Here is a 13,214-nt window from a genome sequence, read left to right as displayed (position 1 = left end):
GACACCGCGTAACTAGGAAAGGACACAGACAGAGAGTATGTGTTCTGCTTCTCGTCTTTGTGCTGACAACAACTAGCCCGAGATACGCTAACAATTTGCATTGCAGTTAGAAGGAGAAAACCAAAAGAGTTCTATGCAAACATCAGGCCTGAACGCCTCCAGCCGCGTCAGCAAACGACTGCGGCGAACGCGTTGACGACGGGGACAGTGTTGCTGTTTATACTAAAATTCGTAGTGTTAGAGATATAGCGGCAAATGCTCTTTTTTACTGCGAATAGCAACAACATCATAAGAAAATAGAGGTGGGTTGAACCATCAGTACGCTGGCCGTGCGCGGTGGACGTACCGATGGCGTGAATCGTTGTTACATTTCTTAAACCTTCGTCTGCGCAAAGCATGGACCACAAGCAAAACAAGTTGTTGCACCGCATAACTTTTTGATATACTTATGAATAGCTGTGCCCCATAAGCGGCAATACTATAACGCCGTCTTGCTTGCCATGTACTTATATATATATGACGTAATATCCGTGGCGTGCAGCTTGTCTTATGTATACAAGTGTACACGTTGCTGGATAACGTAGCGCACAGAAGCTAAGAAGCGTCGACCTTATCAAATACATGAAAGTGCATATTCAATCACTTTAGACAGATTTGTTTGGTGGCGTAGGTTCAAAGGCGTCTGCATTCGTGGACAGACCGCACACGTGGTTTAATCGTAGATAATACTTCAGACTGACGGCTCTGTTGAAGGTTGTGTTCTAGACGATGGTTGGTACTTGCTAGACAAGCAGGCTGGAATAAACGGCTGTTTTTTAATATTTATTTTTGCTAACCTAGAAAAATAACGGCTGTCATTTCAATAGGTTTCGCGGTGGCTGTAACAACGGTCTGTCCTAAATTGGCGCCAATTTTCTATGCACTTTCTTCACATTACAGCTGAGCATGTCATGCACGCAATACGGATGTCATCAGAATTGGACAACCGCTTCCGGGCCAATAGAGGGTCCGACCCTTACCTTTCATTCCAGTTCTTTTGTAGTCATACCGGATTCCTTAGGCTGTATCCTGGTGAGTACCTAAGGAGTCGTCCTATCAATCTGTGTTAGTTAAGATTTCTATCCGAAGTTATGAGTTAAGTAATTGTTTAGAGACGTAAACGACTGATTTTTTCCGAACAGCGGTCCAATGGCCGGACATGGAGCCCGACATGTATGAATGCCGTAGTCGATCGTGGTACGTCCAGGCGGCGGCCTCGGCCAAGGATATTGTTATCCTGCTTGACGTCAGCGGCTCCATGACCGGACTGCGGAAAGAGATTGCCAGGAACGTCGTTATTAACATCCTCGAGACGCTAACGGACAACGACTTCGTCCAGGTGCTAACGGTTGGTATTCTTTTACAAATTTCCATCAGACCAAAGGCAGTGTTCAAAGTCGCTAGAACAATCAAACGACAGACAAAGGAACAATGACGACCGAAGAATCGCGTTGGCCTTTCGATGAGTAATGAAAATTGAATTCGTGTCTTCTGACTTTCAGTTTAAGAATGACTGTCTTCCTTTAGTACCGTGTTTTGACATGCCCGTGCAGGCCAACCAGCGCAATATTCGCGAGTTCAAAGAGTATCTCAATAAACTTGACACGCAGAACATAGCCAACTTCTCCTCCGCACTTACGGAAGCATTCGAATTGCTTCAAAGGGTAAATGTATATCAACTGTTTTATACTGACATCTTCACCTAAGGTCAATATCTGCATTACGCTGACAAGAAGATCAGGACAATGCCACTTGGCAAGTAGAGAGAAAGATAGAATACTGTAGTTATTCTTATTTATCTTTAACGTTAGAAATAATTCAATAAAATTACCAGGGTTGTTTCAATGAAATAGTTGCTATCCATGCAACACCGAATTCAAATTTGATATGAGTCTCAAGGCTGAGTCACCGCATCGTTACGGTTAGAGTAGGCCTCAAGAGTGAATCCACGTATAATTAGTCTACATCCTAAGAAAAATCTTCGATGTTTCGCTCTTCGAATTATGAGGCGCCGATAAATAGCCAGCTTACGTTTTGCTTAAAACTAGCAAAACGTTACAGCGGCACTTGTGTTGTAAAGCTGAGCACGATACAACTTTTTAGTAGGTACAAGGTACGAAACTTCACTGTCGCCGGTCAGCGAAATGATACCCATTGTTTCCAACTTAAACTGTAGTAGTTACTTGATCGCTTCTCACTTACGGTACGGCGTTACCTGTTAATGCCTGCATTCTCTATAGAAATGTTGCCATCTTTCTCATGCTGAACATGTAGGAAATTCACTGTCACCTCGTAGAGCACCGTCGCCTCACAAAAGTCGTCTTGCTCTTCTTGTGAGTATGCTATTTTACACATTCTACGAGTCTACCCCTGCCTAGCTCTTCTGGAATAGGTTAGAGTACGCCATTTCCTCATTAGCAAACCTTCGCCTATGTACGATTGTTAAATATTGTTCAGGATGCGTAGATGTCCGCCAACCTTTATGGCTATTCTATGGATTGTTTGCTTAGCCCATTGGCTCATTTGCTTCTTCTCATTTAGTGTCCTTTTCGCATTAAGGCCAACGGAAGCTAATCCTTGTTGCGTTTGTGCTCTCGCAGCTGTTAGCCCCGCGACATAATGACTTCTCACTCGAAGGTCTTCCGGGCAAGCTCTCTCCAACTAAGGAACGAAAACGCTTTCCTACGGAACTATACGCCACGCCAAACGAACTCGGCGGCAATCCACCTGTTCGCTTGTCGGCTACTTGCTTATACGTAATTGTCTCATATACAAATTGTTCTATACTAGCGGCGATAGCAGTAGCCGATAACGGCTGCCAGCGCTGCTGTCTCTTGGGGCCCCCGCGACTGCCTTTTGCGGCGAAACAGAACAATCACAATGATAATGATGATTTTGATGGATTATTTTGATCAGTTAAAAGGAACGTCTAAGGCGACCAGCAGCGGCGGCGCAGCACTCGTTTTAGCAGGTGCAGACACTCCTTTTACTTCCTTCAACTTATATCTCTTTAAACGGTAGTAAAGGTAGAAACAAGGTCGAACAATCCGCACTGGCTTGCTAATAGAAAACCGCGAAAGCAGTAGGAATAAGACCATATGGAAGAGGAGTGAATGTTGTACTGTAGAAATAGGAAGTCACTAACTCACACCTATCAGCTTGCTTCTAAAAAGAGGGCCGCTCACAAGCCCAGCCTTACGTTAAGTGTAGCCATTGTAAGAAGTTGGAGGAGGATTACGCGTAGCAATGGACGGCGACTGCGCCAATGAAGGAGGTAACCACAGCAGAAAACGGCCCTGAATAGTTAGCTGCTTGTGCCAGCTGCAACAGCAGTAACAGCGATTGTGGTATTTGGTCGGTGCACGAAAAGGATCATGCGGGCAGTACTATGACTAGCACAGTATAATACCCCCAACTATTTCTGCTTCTAGTGCTATCAAAGTCAAAATGGCACGCACGAAGTCGTATTGGACCCTACTCGGACACTGTCGCTGTCGTCGTCGTTTCTGCGGCAGTTGAAGGCCCATGCACAGCATCATGTCAACGTGGCATTAAAGGCTTTTCCTCCTCTACCGTTGCCATCATTATCTTTGGGGCCGACCTCCCAGCCCATTGGCCAAATCGGTTAGACCGTATGTACCGCACCCGCTAGAGAAAGCAGATGCTAACTATATACTAACAAGACACTAGCCCCTGTGGGTCCACTTAGGCGAAAACAAACAGATACGAATTAAACGACAGGGGATAACAAAGATCGCGGAGTTAAAACAGACTCAGGACAAGTAACTACGGCAGCAACAGGCATGGAATCCGGATGTACCAGCAACAGTAGCAAAATACACAGACAAAGGAATAGACTCATTAAGGTGCTGATTCAGTTGTTAGCCTATTGAAGAGAGGTCATTAATCGGACCACCGGCTTGCATACCTGCATAATATATCCTTCAACGGATTATTTCTGCGTCGGTATTGGATAAATTCGGCAAAAACAAAGAGATCAAGGGGTTGGGGTGCGAGGTCAATGGAACAGGTGCTTATGACTGCAACAGATAGCCGAACTATCACACTTTCTCAGCCCGTTTATAGCTAATAGTTGCAATTGTGTGGTTAAACTGTACTTGATCCAAATGGTTATTTCGTACTTCGAATAACCATGATCATTCTGTACCGTTTCTTACTCGGCAGCCAAAAGGGGTCAATTATCGTGTTTCGATTGAGTTATATTTAATTCGTTCGATAATAAAATCATATTAGGATATATCAATGGACTGAGAAAAGTTTGTGAGCCAAAGTAAAAAAAAGTCTATGTTCCCCTTGATTTAGGTATATAGTTGGTGTAAACTAAACAAAAATTTAGTACGAAACAGGTAGAGTCAATTTGTAGTAATGAACGTACATTATTTAAACAAAACTACTATATTACCATTGATTAGTAATATATATGGAGGTATAAATGTACCCTCTCAATATTTATAATGTCTGCTTGTACCATTCTTTGAGTGCAGTTCAATAGGTCAAAAGGCGGATCGCAGTGTAATCAAGCGATCATGCTCATAACCGATGGCGCCCCCAGCAACTACCAGGACATCTTCTTCCGCTATAACTATCCGAACATACCCGTGCGAGTCTTCACATACCTTATCGGGAGGGAGGTCACCGATACTAGAGAGGTCAACTGGATGGCATGCAGTAATAGAGGTACGTACCAATAATCGAGTATTGGAAGATCACAATGTTTGCCGAATGGAACTATATGTAATTAATGAGACGAACAGCTCAAAGTTACAATCGATTCAATTTTACCTATTTACCTTTGCGACTGGTAGTCAAGAGCTGTTCACGAAATTTCAGTAAACAGAGGACAACAACACGATATCCGAGTATCAGAGAGGGTATACAGACCCACCTAAAAATAGTTTGCGTTTATATAATTTATATATAGAATCTTTTCTGGTTCATAAAGCTAGTTTGATGGATTTACTCGGTGTCTTGGAGACACTGCTAGGGAGCATGAAGCGGCATGAGATTTATCAAAATTGTCCGCACCTAGAACATTTCGATGTATCGTCGGGTTCTCTGAACCGTAGTTTTTTTGCATAGTCCACGGTGGAATCTACAGGCGACAAAAGGAGTCACGGTATGTCGGTTTAGCTGGTTCATCCCTTTCCATTCCTTATTCGTTAAGCAAATGAATCCTCATAAATTTCCGCGAAGTTTTTCTATCAATTCCTACGGTTCGTCCTTATGGCTTCCATTGCAGGGGGTTCAAAGTAAATTCTCGAACACTAGCGTCCAATCAGCAAGACGTCTTGATATGTAATCCCAACGCTCTTTAGAAAAAGAAGGTTTTGACTTTACTTAATTACTCAGAGTTTTTCAATGTAAAATTTTCCGAATGATACGTATCGCATGCGTTGTCAAGCTGACAGCGGATCTGATCGCGCACGCGGCCCACGCCGTCTTCCTGCATCTCTCAGTGACATGCGCAGTGAAACTTACGCCGACCGCAGAAACCGGTTAACATAGGCAAGAGAAGATCTGGCAAAAGAGAGAGTACTAATCGCCGCTGTCTGGCCTTCCCTTCTAAACTTCATCGCTTCCGTCTTGGTCAGATATATGGTAAATCTCTATCTGTGATTGCCGCATGAAGCCGGGCTAGAGTTTACTGCACTTAGAACCTTCTGGATCAGTATATTACCAAGTCGTCTGCTTACAAGATGATTTCCGGTGAGTTTTTCGGCTGTCTTACCTGATCAGGGAGGCCCGTCGGCAACACAAGGGCTTAGGTCATTTACCCTGAGTTAGGCCAATTGCCTGCATAAAAGGCGGAAGTTTGGCTACTTCGTCGTCAATGGCTATCTCGTCCTTTTGTAAAATCACACCCAAAATGAATAGATATATACCAACTTCGGCCAGCGCGAACACAGCTTTGTTCGTGGAAGCCGAGTCAAAGGCTACCTTGAAGTCAACAAACACCGTCTACAGTGGATCGCGTGGCATAGCGAGCGTTCTCTCCACCTTGGCCATCAGGATCCTGTACACCGTTTCTGTGGACCGTTCTCTCCGGAACTTGTGTTACCCGTTGGGATGGCATGTACGCTTTTTAAGTAGTTGTTCAGTTTTTCAGTCAGCCGCTCAAAAGTTGCTGCTTATAGCAAACGCTTTTCTTCATTGTTACCCGCCATAGTGATGGCGCGGTAGAGTCGCCTTTTCCTTTGCCTTCCCGCATTTCTTCGTTGAGCTGAAAGTATACCAGTATGCAAACTTTTCCTTTTAAGTAGTGCTGTCCAACTCGGAGCCAGAGTGGCACTGCATTTTGCATAACCGTGGCAGCTTTCTTATTGCGTAGGCTCCCAAAGTCGTACCTTAATTCCCGTACTGTCAAGTCCTGTTAAAAGGTATCGCGCCGTATGGGGATCTCCACTTCCAAAGCTCCGGCGAAAAGGGACATCGCGCTTGATATCATATCCTTTGACGTACACAGCGAAGTAATTTATGAGCCGCAGGGATCTAATCGAGCAAGACGCCGAATGGAGTGCTGTGTTAACCATCTGTAGAGCTAACGTTCCGCGCCGACCATCGGACGGACCTTCAGTCGCTCAAGGCCTTTCGGGCAAGGCTGTTAATATAGTTGAATGATGACCTATGCTTCCGAGAGGACGGAATGGTTGTACTCTAGATTAGAGAGTTTCAACCAGATGCTGCACACCTAGTTTCTTAGGTTTATAGGTTTCGGCATTAAACACAACAGGAACAGGGAGAATTTCGTGGGTGCATCTTGAAAGCAAGTCTACATTTAGGTGCCGCGACAGAGCTTTACGTTTGACACTCCATGCAGCTGTCAGTTGAACAGTGAGGTTTATCGCCGTTGGTATGCAAGTACGAATGCTTGCGTCCTCTGACAGGGAATGATTTTTATCGTGGAACTTCATCCCTAATTACGTTGGTATGTATTGAGGTGTATTGTTTGTATTCAAAAACATATAGCGATAACCGAACGTCCTGCATGACCTAAGAAAGTTAATGTTGAAGTGGGATTCGGTTCGGCTGATCGGAACGAGCGTCGAAGCTGCCTGCGCGACCAGAGGAAAAGTAGTCCATTGAAAAGTTTCTCCACCAAGGTGTACGCTGATGCCAAATCGGTCAACCGAACATTGGCGACTACGAGGCTTGGTCGCTAGCCACACAGAGCAATGACACGAAGGTGTTCTCCGCTAAGTAACCTGTCTGTCTAATGATTTTCTTATAATGTAGAAAATGAAGATATCCACACTAAAGCGGCTACCATTGGTTCTCGGTGCAGGCCAGTGCACTGAATAGAAATGCTTAAGTTAAATAGGGTAGTTCTGCAAATCTGTCAGCACGAGGTTGTCTATACTAGCCAGGGCGTTTGGGAAAAGGAGCGCCAGGGCTAGCTTCCTCTCAATTATACCATGTAATTTTTCGCCTTTTCTTAAGGTCCAGCCACGCTGCGAACTACATGATTGACATCAAGAGCAGGTGCGGTGTCGCATACAAAGGCCGGCTTGTCAGTGTTCATATTGTCAGAGCTTTTTTCACGAAACTGTCAACTGTTGAGGTGGCCGAGGTTTCCCTGTTCGGCTCTATTTCGCCTTCCCCTTTGTCTGACGGTGACTCGTTCTTTCAAACCGAATTCCCTCAGCCAGACTCCTAGTCGGCTGGGTTTGCTGTTTAGGCCGCCTTGTGTTGTTAATATCAATGAGCGTTAGGTGAACACCTTCCTGTCCCACTTGTATGTTAGAAAGCTCTATCTTTTTTGCGACGTTGTAAATAAGCTTCCCGGCCATTTTACCTCCACAACTGTATTGTTCACCGCAACGTGATACCACATCGGAAAAGTCATTTGCTATTTGGCGACTCAACTAACACCCATCTATGGCGGCTCGTTGTAGAATTGTTATCGGTTAAAATAGCCGTAACGGCTTGCAATCAATAGCCGCTTGAGTTAAACAAACGGGTGGTTTATGGTCACCACAAGCAATTAAAAATGTTAACTGGATTAAATCACCTTGCCAAACTATTAGCTAGGTGCCCTGAGAGAAAACAGTAACGCTGTTATCGAAAAAGCAACCGGATTTGCAGCAAAACAGATTGACCGGGAAATATGGCACCTATAGGCGGTGACTGCAGGCGCGATACCTTCAAGTCATTGGCGAAATGCTACGAACGTGAGATAAGGTTTGTGGATTGAACTTGGTTGAATGCCGATACAAAAATGTTTGCCTATCCTTGAAATGAAAAGAGTCATAATTCAATACATTCGTGTAACGGCTAAATATCTCTGCTGTGCGGAACAGCAACTGAAAAAAGACATACGTTATAAAATAGAACTGGAAAAAGTGATGTATTTTTAACCAGCCTTAATAAAATATTTATTGAACACTGTTTATAGGAGTTTTACCGAATCTTAAAGCCACAATAAGGAGGAGGAGGACACAATGTGTTATTGGGCAACACATTGTGTCCTCCTCCTCGACAGACTGGTACATACAACCGCGTGATAAGAAGTAGCATTTACCCATGGAAAAAGGCGTATGCTCTTTCTTTTCTTTAGCTCTTTCATGTGATATGTGCCATCACCATGCTTCGGACCAGCGACGCTAAAGGTTTCGGCGCTCAAGTCACCCCACCGCCAAGAATAAACGAAGCATATAATATTTTGTTGAGTTAAATCGTGAATATAAATTCAACCTACAACTCTATGCACACTAGCAAGTTATTATTCGTTGTCGATATCTGGAAAAAACATCTATAGTGAATCGCCCGGAAGCAATCCAGAACCAAGACAGGGTACATGGAAGATATCACTCTATCATTGTTACTAGTATTCTACCATGTTGTAAGATTGAGCATAGGAAGGTGATTTCCTTTTACCCTAATGAGGTCTCAATTAATTATTTAGTTGTTTCTGTTTATGAGAAGTCTGCCAAATGAAAAACGAGTTGGCGCCGTCATCGTATAGTGCATTTTTCCTTTACATGCATAATCTTCAAATGTACAATGTGCGACTTGACGAAACGCCTACGGCCTTCATAATTGATCTTCAAATGATCATCGCCACCTCTGCCAGCACCAGTATGTAGGCTGGCACGCTGTTACGTCAATGCTGTCGAAGGCCACGAAACTTCTAATTATACATTAGCGTTATCCATGAAGGAGGATCGTAAAGTGGCCGCGATTCAAAAGCGATCTAATGCAAAGATATCTACACTGAAAATCATCTGGTAAATAATTTTCTCAGATACTTTTATCAATCCTAGCCACAGGCGCGTGACGCGGCTATCAATTTTAAAAGATACGCTCTCGTTCCTCAAGGTTTCCTTAAGCGAAAGAAGTCTTTGCAGTACAAATCACTTTCATTTAGCGCCGCTTAGCAAGGAAATTTCGGATATATTTACTAGGAAAATTAAATTAAATGAAGAGACAGGTTTTAGTTACGTACTGGCAACATAGCCTCCATAAGCTCTAGAGAGCCAATTTCTAAATGGTTCATTGTTACTTCGAAGGTAGGCTTGTTTGCTTACTTGGATAGTTTCCTCTAAATCGTCAAAGAATTTCCCGCTTCTGTTAAGGTTTAATTTCAAGCAAAGAGGCGTTTCGCCTTTGAAACGCTTGTACAGACAAATCTATTTCAACCTAATGCGAAATATCGCTAAGCCTTTGGGAACTGATGGCCTGCTTGGATTTTCGAACTCAGGAGGGTTTGGGAAGAATGACAGTAGGTATTAAATCTCACGAGGACAAGGAAAATATTCGTCCTGGACTAGCTTAAAACAGAGCAGGACTGTGTGGACACCTTAATTAGAAAGCTGTTTATGTATGAATATAACAATGAGCGTCCAAATGTGTTCTAGCTAAAAAGATGTCCATCACTATATGATTTGTGTAGCTATTCAAAGGAGAAGACTCGGCTACATAAAGTTATATCGTTGCATAGGTGAGCAATTGAAAAGATATGTTGGGATAGGAGAGTGTAGTACTCCAACTTTTAATGAGTGCTATGGTACCTCAGTATTGCTGGCTCTAGTGTAATAAGGCGCTGAGGAAGCATAGGGTTTGTACGATAGACGATTTTATTTATAGATGAGATACCACTTGCCTTTCTCAGTAGCTTAAATGTGGGAAAGGAAAAGCAGTTACGACTTGATTGTTCATGTTATGTATAATACATTACCATCTTAATCCGTCGTCTTAAACCGTGTCCTCAACTGAATTTGAGCTTCGTCGGAAGTAGGCCCGCTCAGTGCCTTGTCCGAAGTCAGAGACGCTCATACACTGCCAAGTTTACGACACAGGAATAAAGATGTTTCTTGTGAAGACGCTTAACTTCAATCTATAGAGCGCTGTCGTGCATAGCTGCGAGTGTTCGTGTTGGGTTACAGGAAAGGAAATAGAAAATATAGACATAATACTAATACGATCGATAAGCAAAATCGTCAGCCGTATTTAGAAATGAGAAAATGATTAAATAGCGAATCCGTTTTGCTATACGTTGCTCATATCGTATAGGTGTTTTTGTATAAATATAAGTCAGCTTCCTCGAGCTATACAAACATCGCCTTAGTCATTCTGCAAGCAAGCAAATGGGCTCTTAAGTACGTCCCAGATACGATCAGCTAATGTGTGTTATTTATTGTGACACTCCATTACAGGCTATTATACCCATGTTACAACGTTAGCAGAAGTCAGGGAACAAGTTCTTGTAAGTATCTCGGTCTAGGTAACATAAATCTTGGCACAGAATAACGATAACGGGCTTACCATAATCGGGACAAGTTACATTAGAAAAAAGTACTCTGGACTCGTGAGATTATTTAAGAAATTTGCTGCAAAAGAGTACTTCCTCTCCTAATCGCACCATCTTTCTGTGCGTTCAATTTGTACCGATAAAAATAACCGAAGTAACCGATGTCATCTACCCTTTAGTTCGATTCGGGCTTCAACCTAGTAATGATGTTGTTTCGATCTGAGTTCTTCATTTCCGTTCATCTATTGACACAGCAGCAGTGATTAATGCGCTACTTACATTGGCAATATGTTGATAATTTGAAATATCTTTTCAGAAGTACATACCCGTCATGAGTAGGCCTATAGTTTTAGCAAGAAAGCATCCCGTCATCTGGACCGCGGCCTATCCAACGGTCACCGTAAGTTATTCGTTGATAGTTGAATCTGCATCTAACTTTTACCAAAAAATGCTTTTAGGATGCAGCTTCGAGACTCGAACTTAAACAGTTATTAGTTGGTAAACATCTCTAAAGTGTAAACCCGCGGGTTTATATCACATGGTTACTTGCACTGCGCCTAGAATATGATACGGATCCTATTTTCTAATTATTTTTAGGCAATGATGCGCTTCATGTAGAAATAATGCTTAATAATAAATAAATTAAAACGTTCGGAGAAATTACAGGCTTGTTGTGAATGATCGTTCTTATTATAACGGTAACTCCAGATAGCTATATCTCAATGCCTAGGATTTTGGGTGCGCTACTACCTTAGTTAAGCGCCTTCTCAGACGGCTGGCGCCCCTTCTAGCACAAGTCAAAGTGGGTTCACGCCCGATATTGAACCCAGATCACCTCATGAAACAAAGTTTAGGTAGGCAAATACGTTACCGTTACTACGCCATTTTATTGGAACCAGTTCGTAGCATAATTAGTTACTGCTCGTCAATTCGCATATTTGTCCATGTATAGGAAATATTACTAACCGATAACTTGTGGGAGGAGCGCGAAAGGGCGAGGTTCAAGGCTGAGGGATTGAGGAACCTCCGCAGGCGGATGCAGAGGGACAGCCACGTTAGAGACCAAGTAAGTAACAAGTAAATCGAGAGTTTTAAAGCAAAAAAGCTCTTATAATAAAGTATCGGTAACTAAAGCCACTCGCAGATAGGAGCCTCTCATGGAACGCCTTACATAAAACGTCTCAAGGATTAATTTTTATCCTATGATACGACTCCTGAGCATCCCGTTTTGTTTTCATAGTTTTAGGTTGTCATAAGGTGGTAGTTGAACTTTTTGGAATTGTAAGTGATACAAAAATCGGTGCATTATCACTGTCTATATTTCGCATATATCGTTTTTTTGAGTAACTGCTATGGGCTTCCAACAAAATCTGGATTATTTGTGTGTAATTTTTTCCGAACGAGTGCGTTCGATGTAGAAGGACATATTGGAACGATCATAATTTTAATGGTTGTGTGGATTGTATTGTTGCAGAACAACACCGAATATTACTACGATACTGATGATTACGAAGATGAAGATGTAAGTAGCTAATATTTGACAGATATTTACAACTATTTCTGCTGTACGTTATTTAATAATTTTAAGTAGTACGTTTTTCCAAAACTCTCCGGCACTTTAAAAACACATTTTTAGAAAACTCTGCTACATATGGGAAAGCTAATGAACAAGCTATAAAAGATTCGAGGTTTACATCGCTTCAGGCAGTTTGCCCTAAAACGAAATGAACTACGCCTACGGACGCTTTAGGACACAGACTATATTTGTTGTAGTAGACAAACGCGTTGCTATCGCACCGGCAGGATGATTACGTAAGATTTTTTTGCTTCGTAAGCAGAGCATGCACACTGCAGTCATATACTGTTCGATTTCTAGAGAGCTTGGACGTACATTCCCTTGAGTACGCGGTAACCAGTATCATAGCAGAGTGCAGATAGACAAACCGCGCCAACATTCCATCTGAAAGCTACCTGATTGGTCGTTTCCTGTCTGTTCGTGCCTGTATGTGCGTGCATCTTTCTTGGGGGCGTGCAAAAATGCTTCTTCCATGAGACGTCGAAACATCTTAATAGAGATATGGCGTGTTCAGTTAGTTTGCTATGCATATTTTACTGCGTCAGGAGCGTTATCCTGTTCGGGATTGCGAAGCCAAATTCATATAGTCCATAAAACGGTAAGGATCGAATAAGCACAGCTGAGACGGATTACAGCCTGTTGCCTCCCATGGAATTCATAACGACGATAGCATGATATCTAACAATGCGCGTAACAATGTTATTGATCACGATTGGAACCTACACGGGACGAAGTGCCGACGGCGAACTATTTGATGACACATAGCTCCTCACTTTATAAAAATATAAAAAAAAAAGCATAAATATATATATAATATGTATTTATGCTTTA

The 13,214-nt window shown here is 42.7% G+C and overlaps 1 protein-coding gene across 1 annotated transcript in view; it reads left to right on the top strand.

Annotated features, from left to right (window-relative positions):
- The window catches only part of stj (voltage-dependent calcium channel subunit straightjacket), a 42,784-nt gene that overhangs the window by 7,562 nt on the left and 22,008 nt on the right, over positions 1 to 13,214 (top strand). The window contains exons 5-12 of the mRNA XM_086968024.1: positions 940 to 1,071; positions 1,182 to 1,387; positions 1,542 to 1,703; positions 4,545 to 4,737; positions 10,713 to 10,762; positions 11,124 to 11,207; positions 11,760 to 11,873; positions 12,282 to 12,329. Coding sequence (XP_086824150.1) covers positions 940 to 1,071; positions 1,182 to 1,387; positions 1,542 to 1,703; positions 4,545 to 4,737; positions 10,713 to 10,762; positions 11,124 to 11,207; positions 11,760 to 11,873; positions 12,282 to 12,329 — 989 coding nt within the window. The remainder of the gene's footprint in view (positions 1 to 939; positions 1,072 to 1,181; positions 1,388 to 1,541; positions 1,704 to 4,544; positions 4,738 to 10,712; positions 10,763 to 11,123; positions 11,208 to 11,759; positions 11,874 to 12,281; positions 12,330 to 13,214) is intronic.

The sequence above is a fragment of the Varroa jacobsoni genome, unplaced genomic scaffold (assembly GCF_002532875.2).
Source record: "Varroa jacobsoni isolate VJ856 unplaced genomic scaffold, vjacob_1.0 scaffold_36, whole genome shotgun sequence".
Classification (NCBI taxonomy): domain Eukaryota; kingdom Metazoa; phylum Arthropoda; class Arachnida; order Mesostigmata; family Varroidae; genus Varroa; species Varroa jacobsoni.
This window is presented reverse-complemented; position numbering and strand designations above follow the sequence as displayed.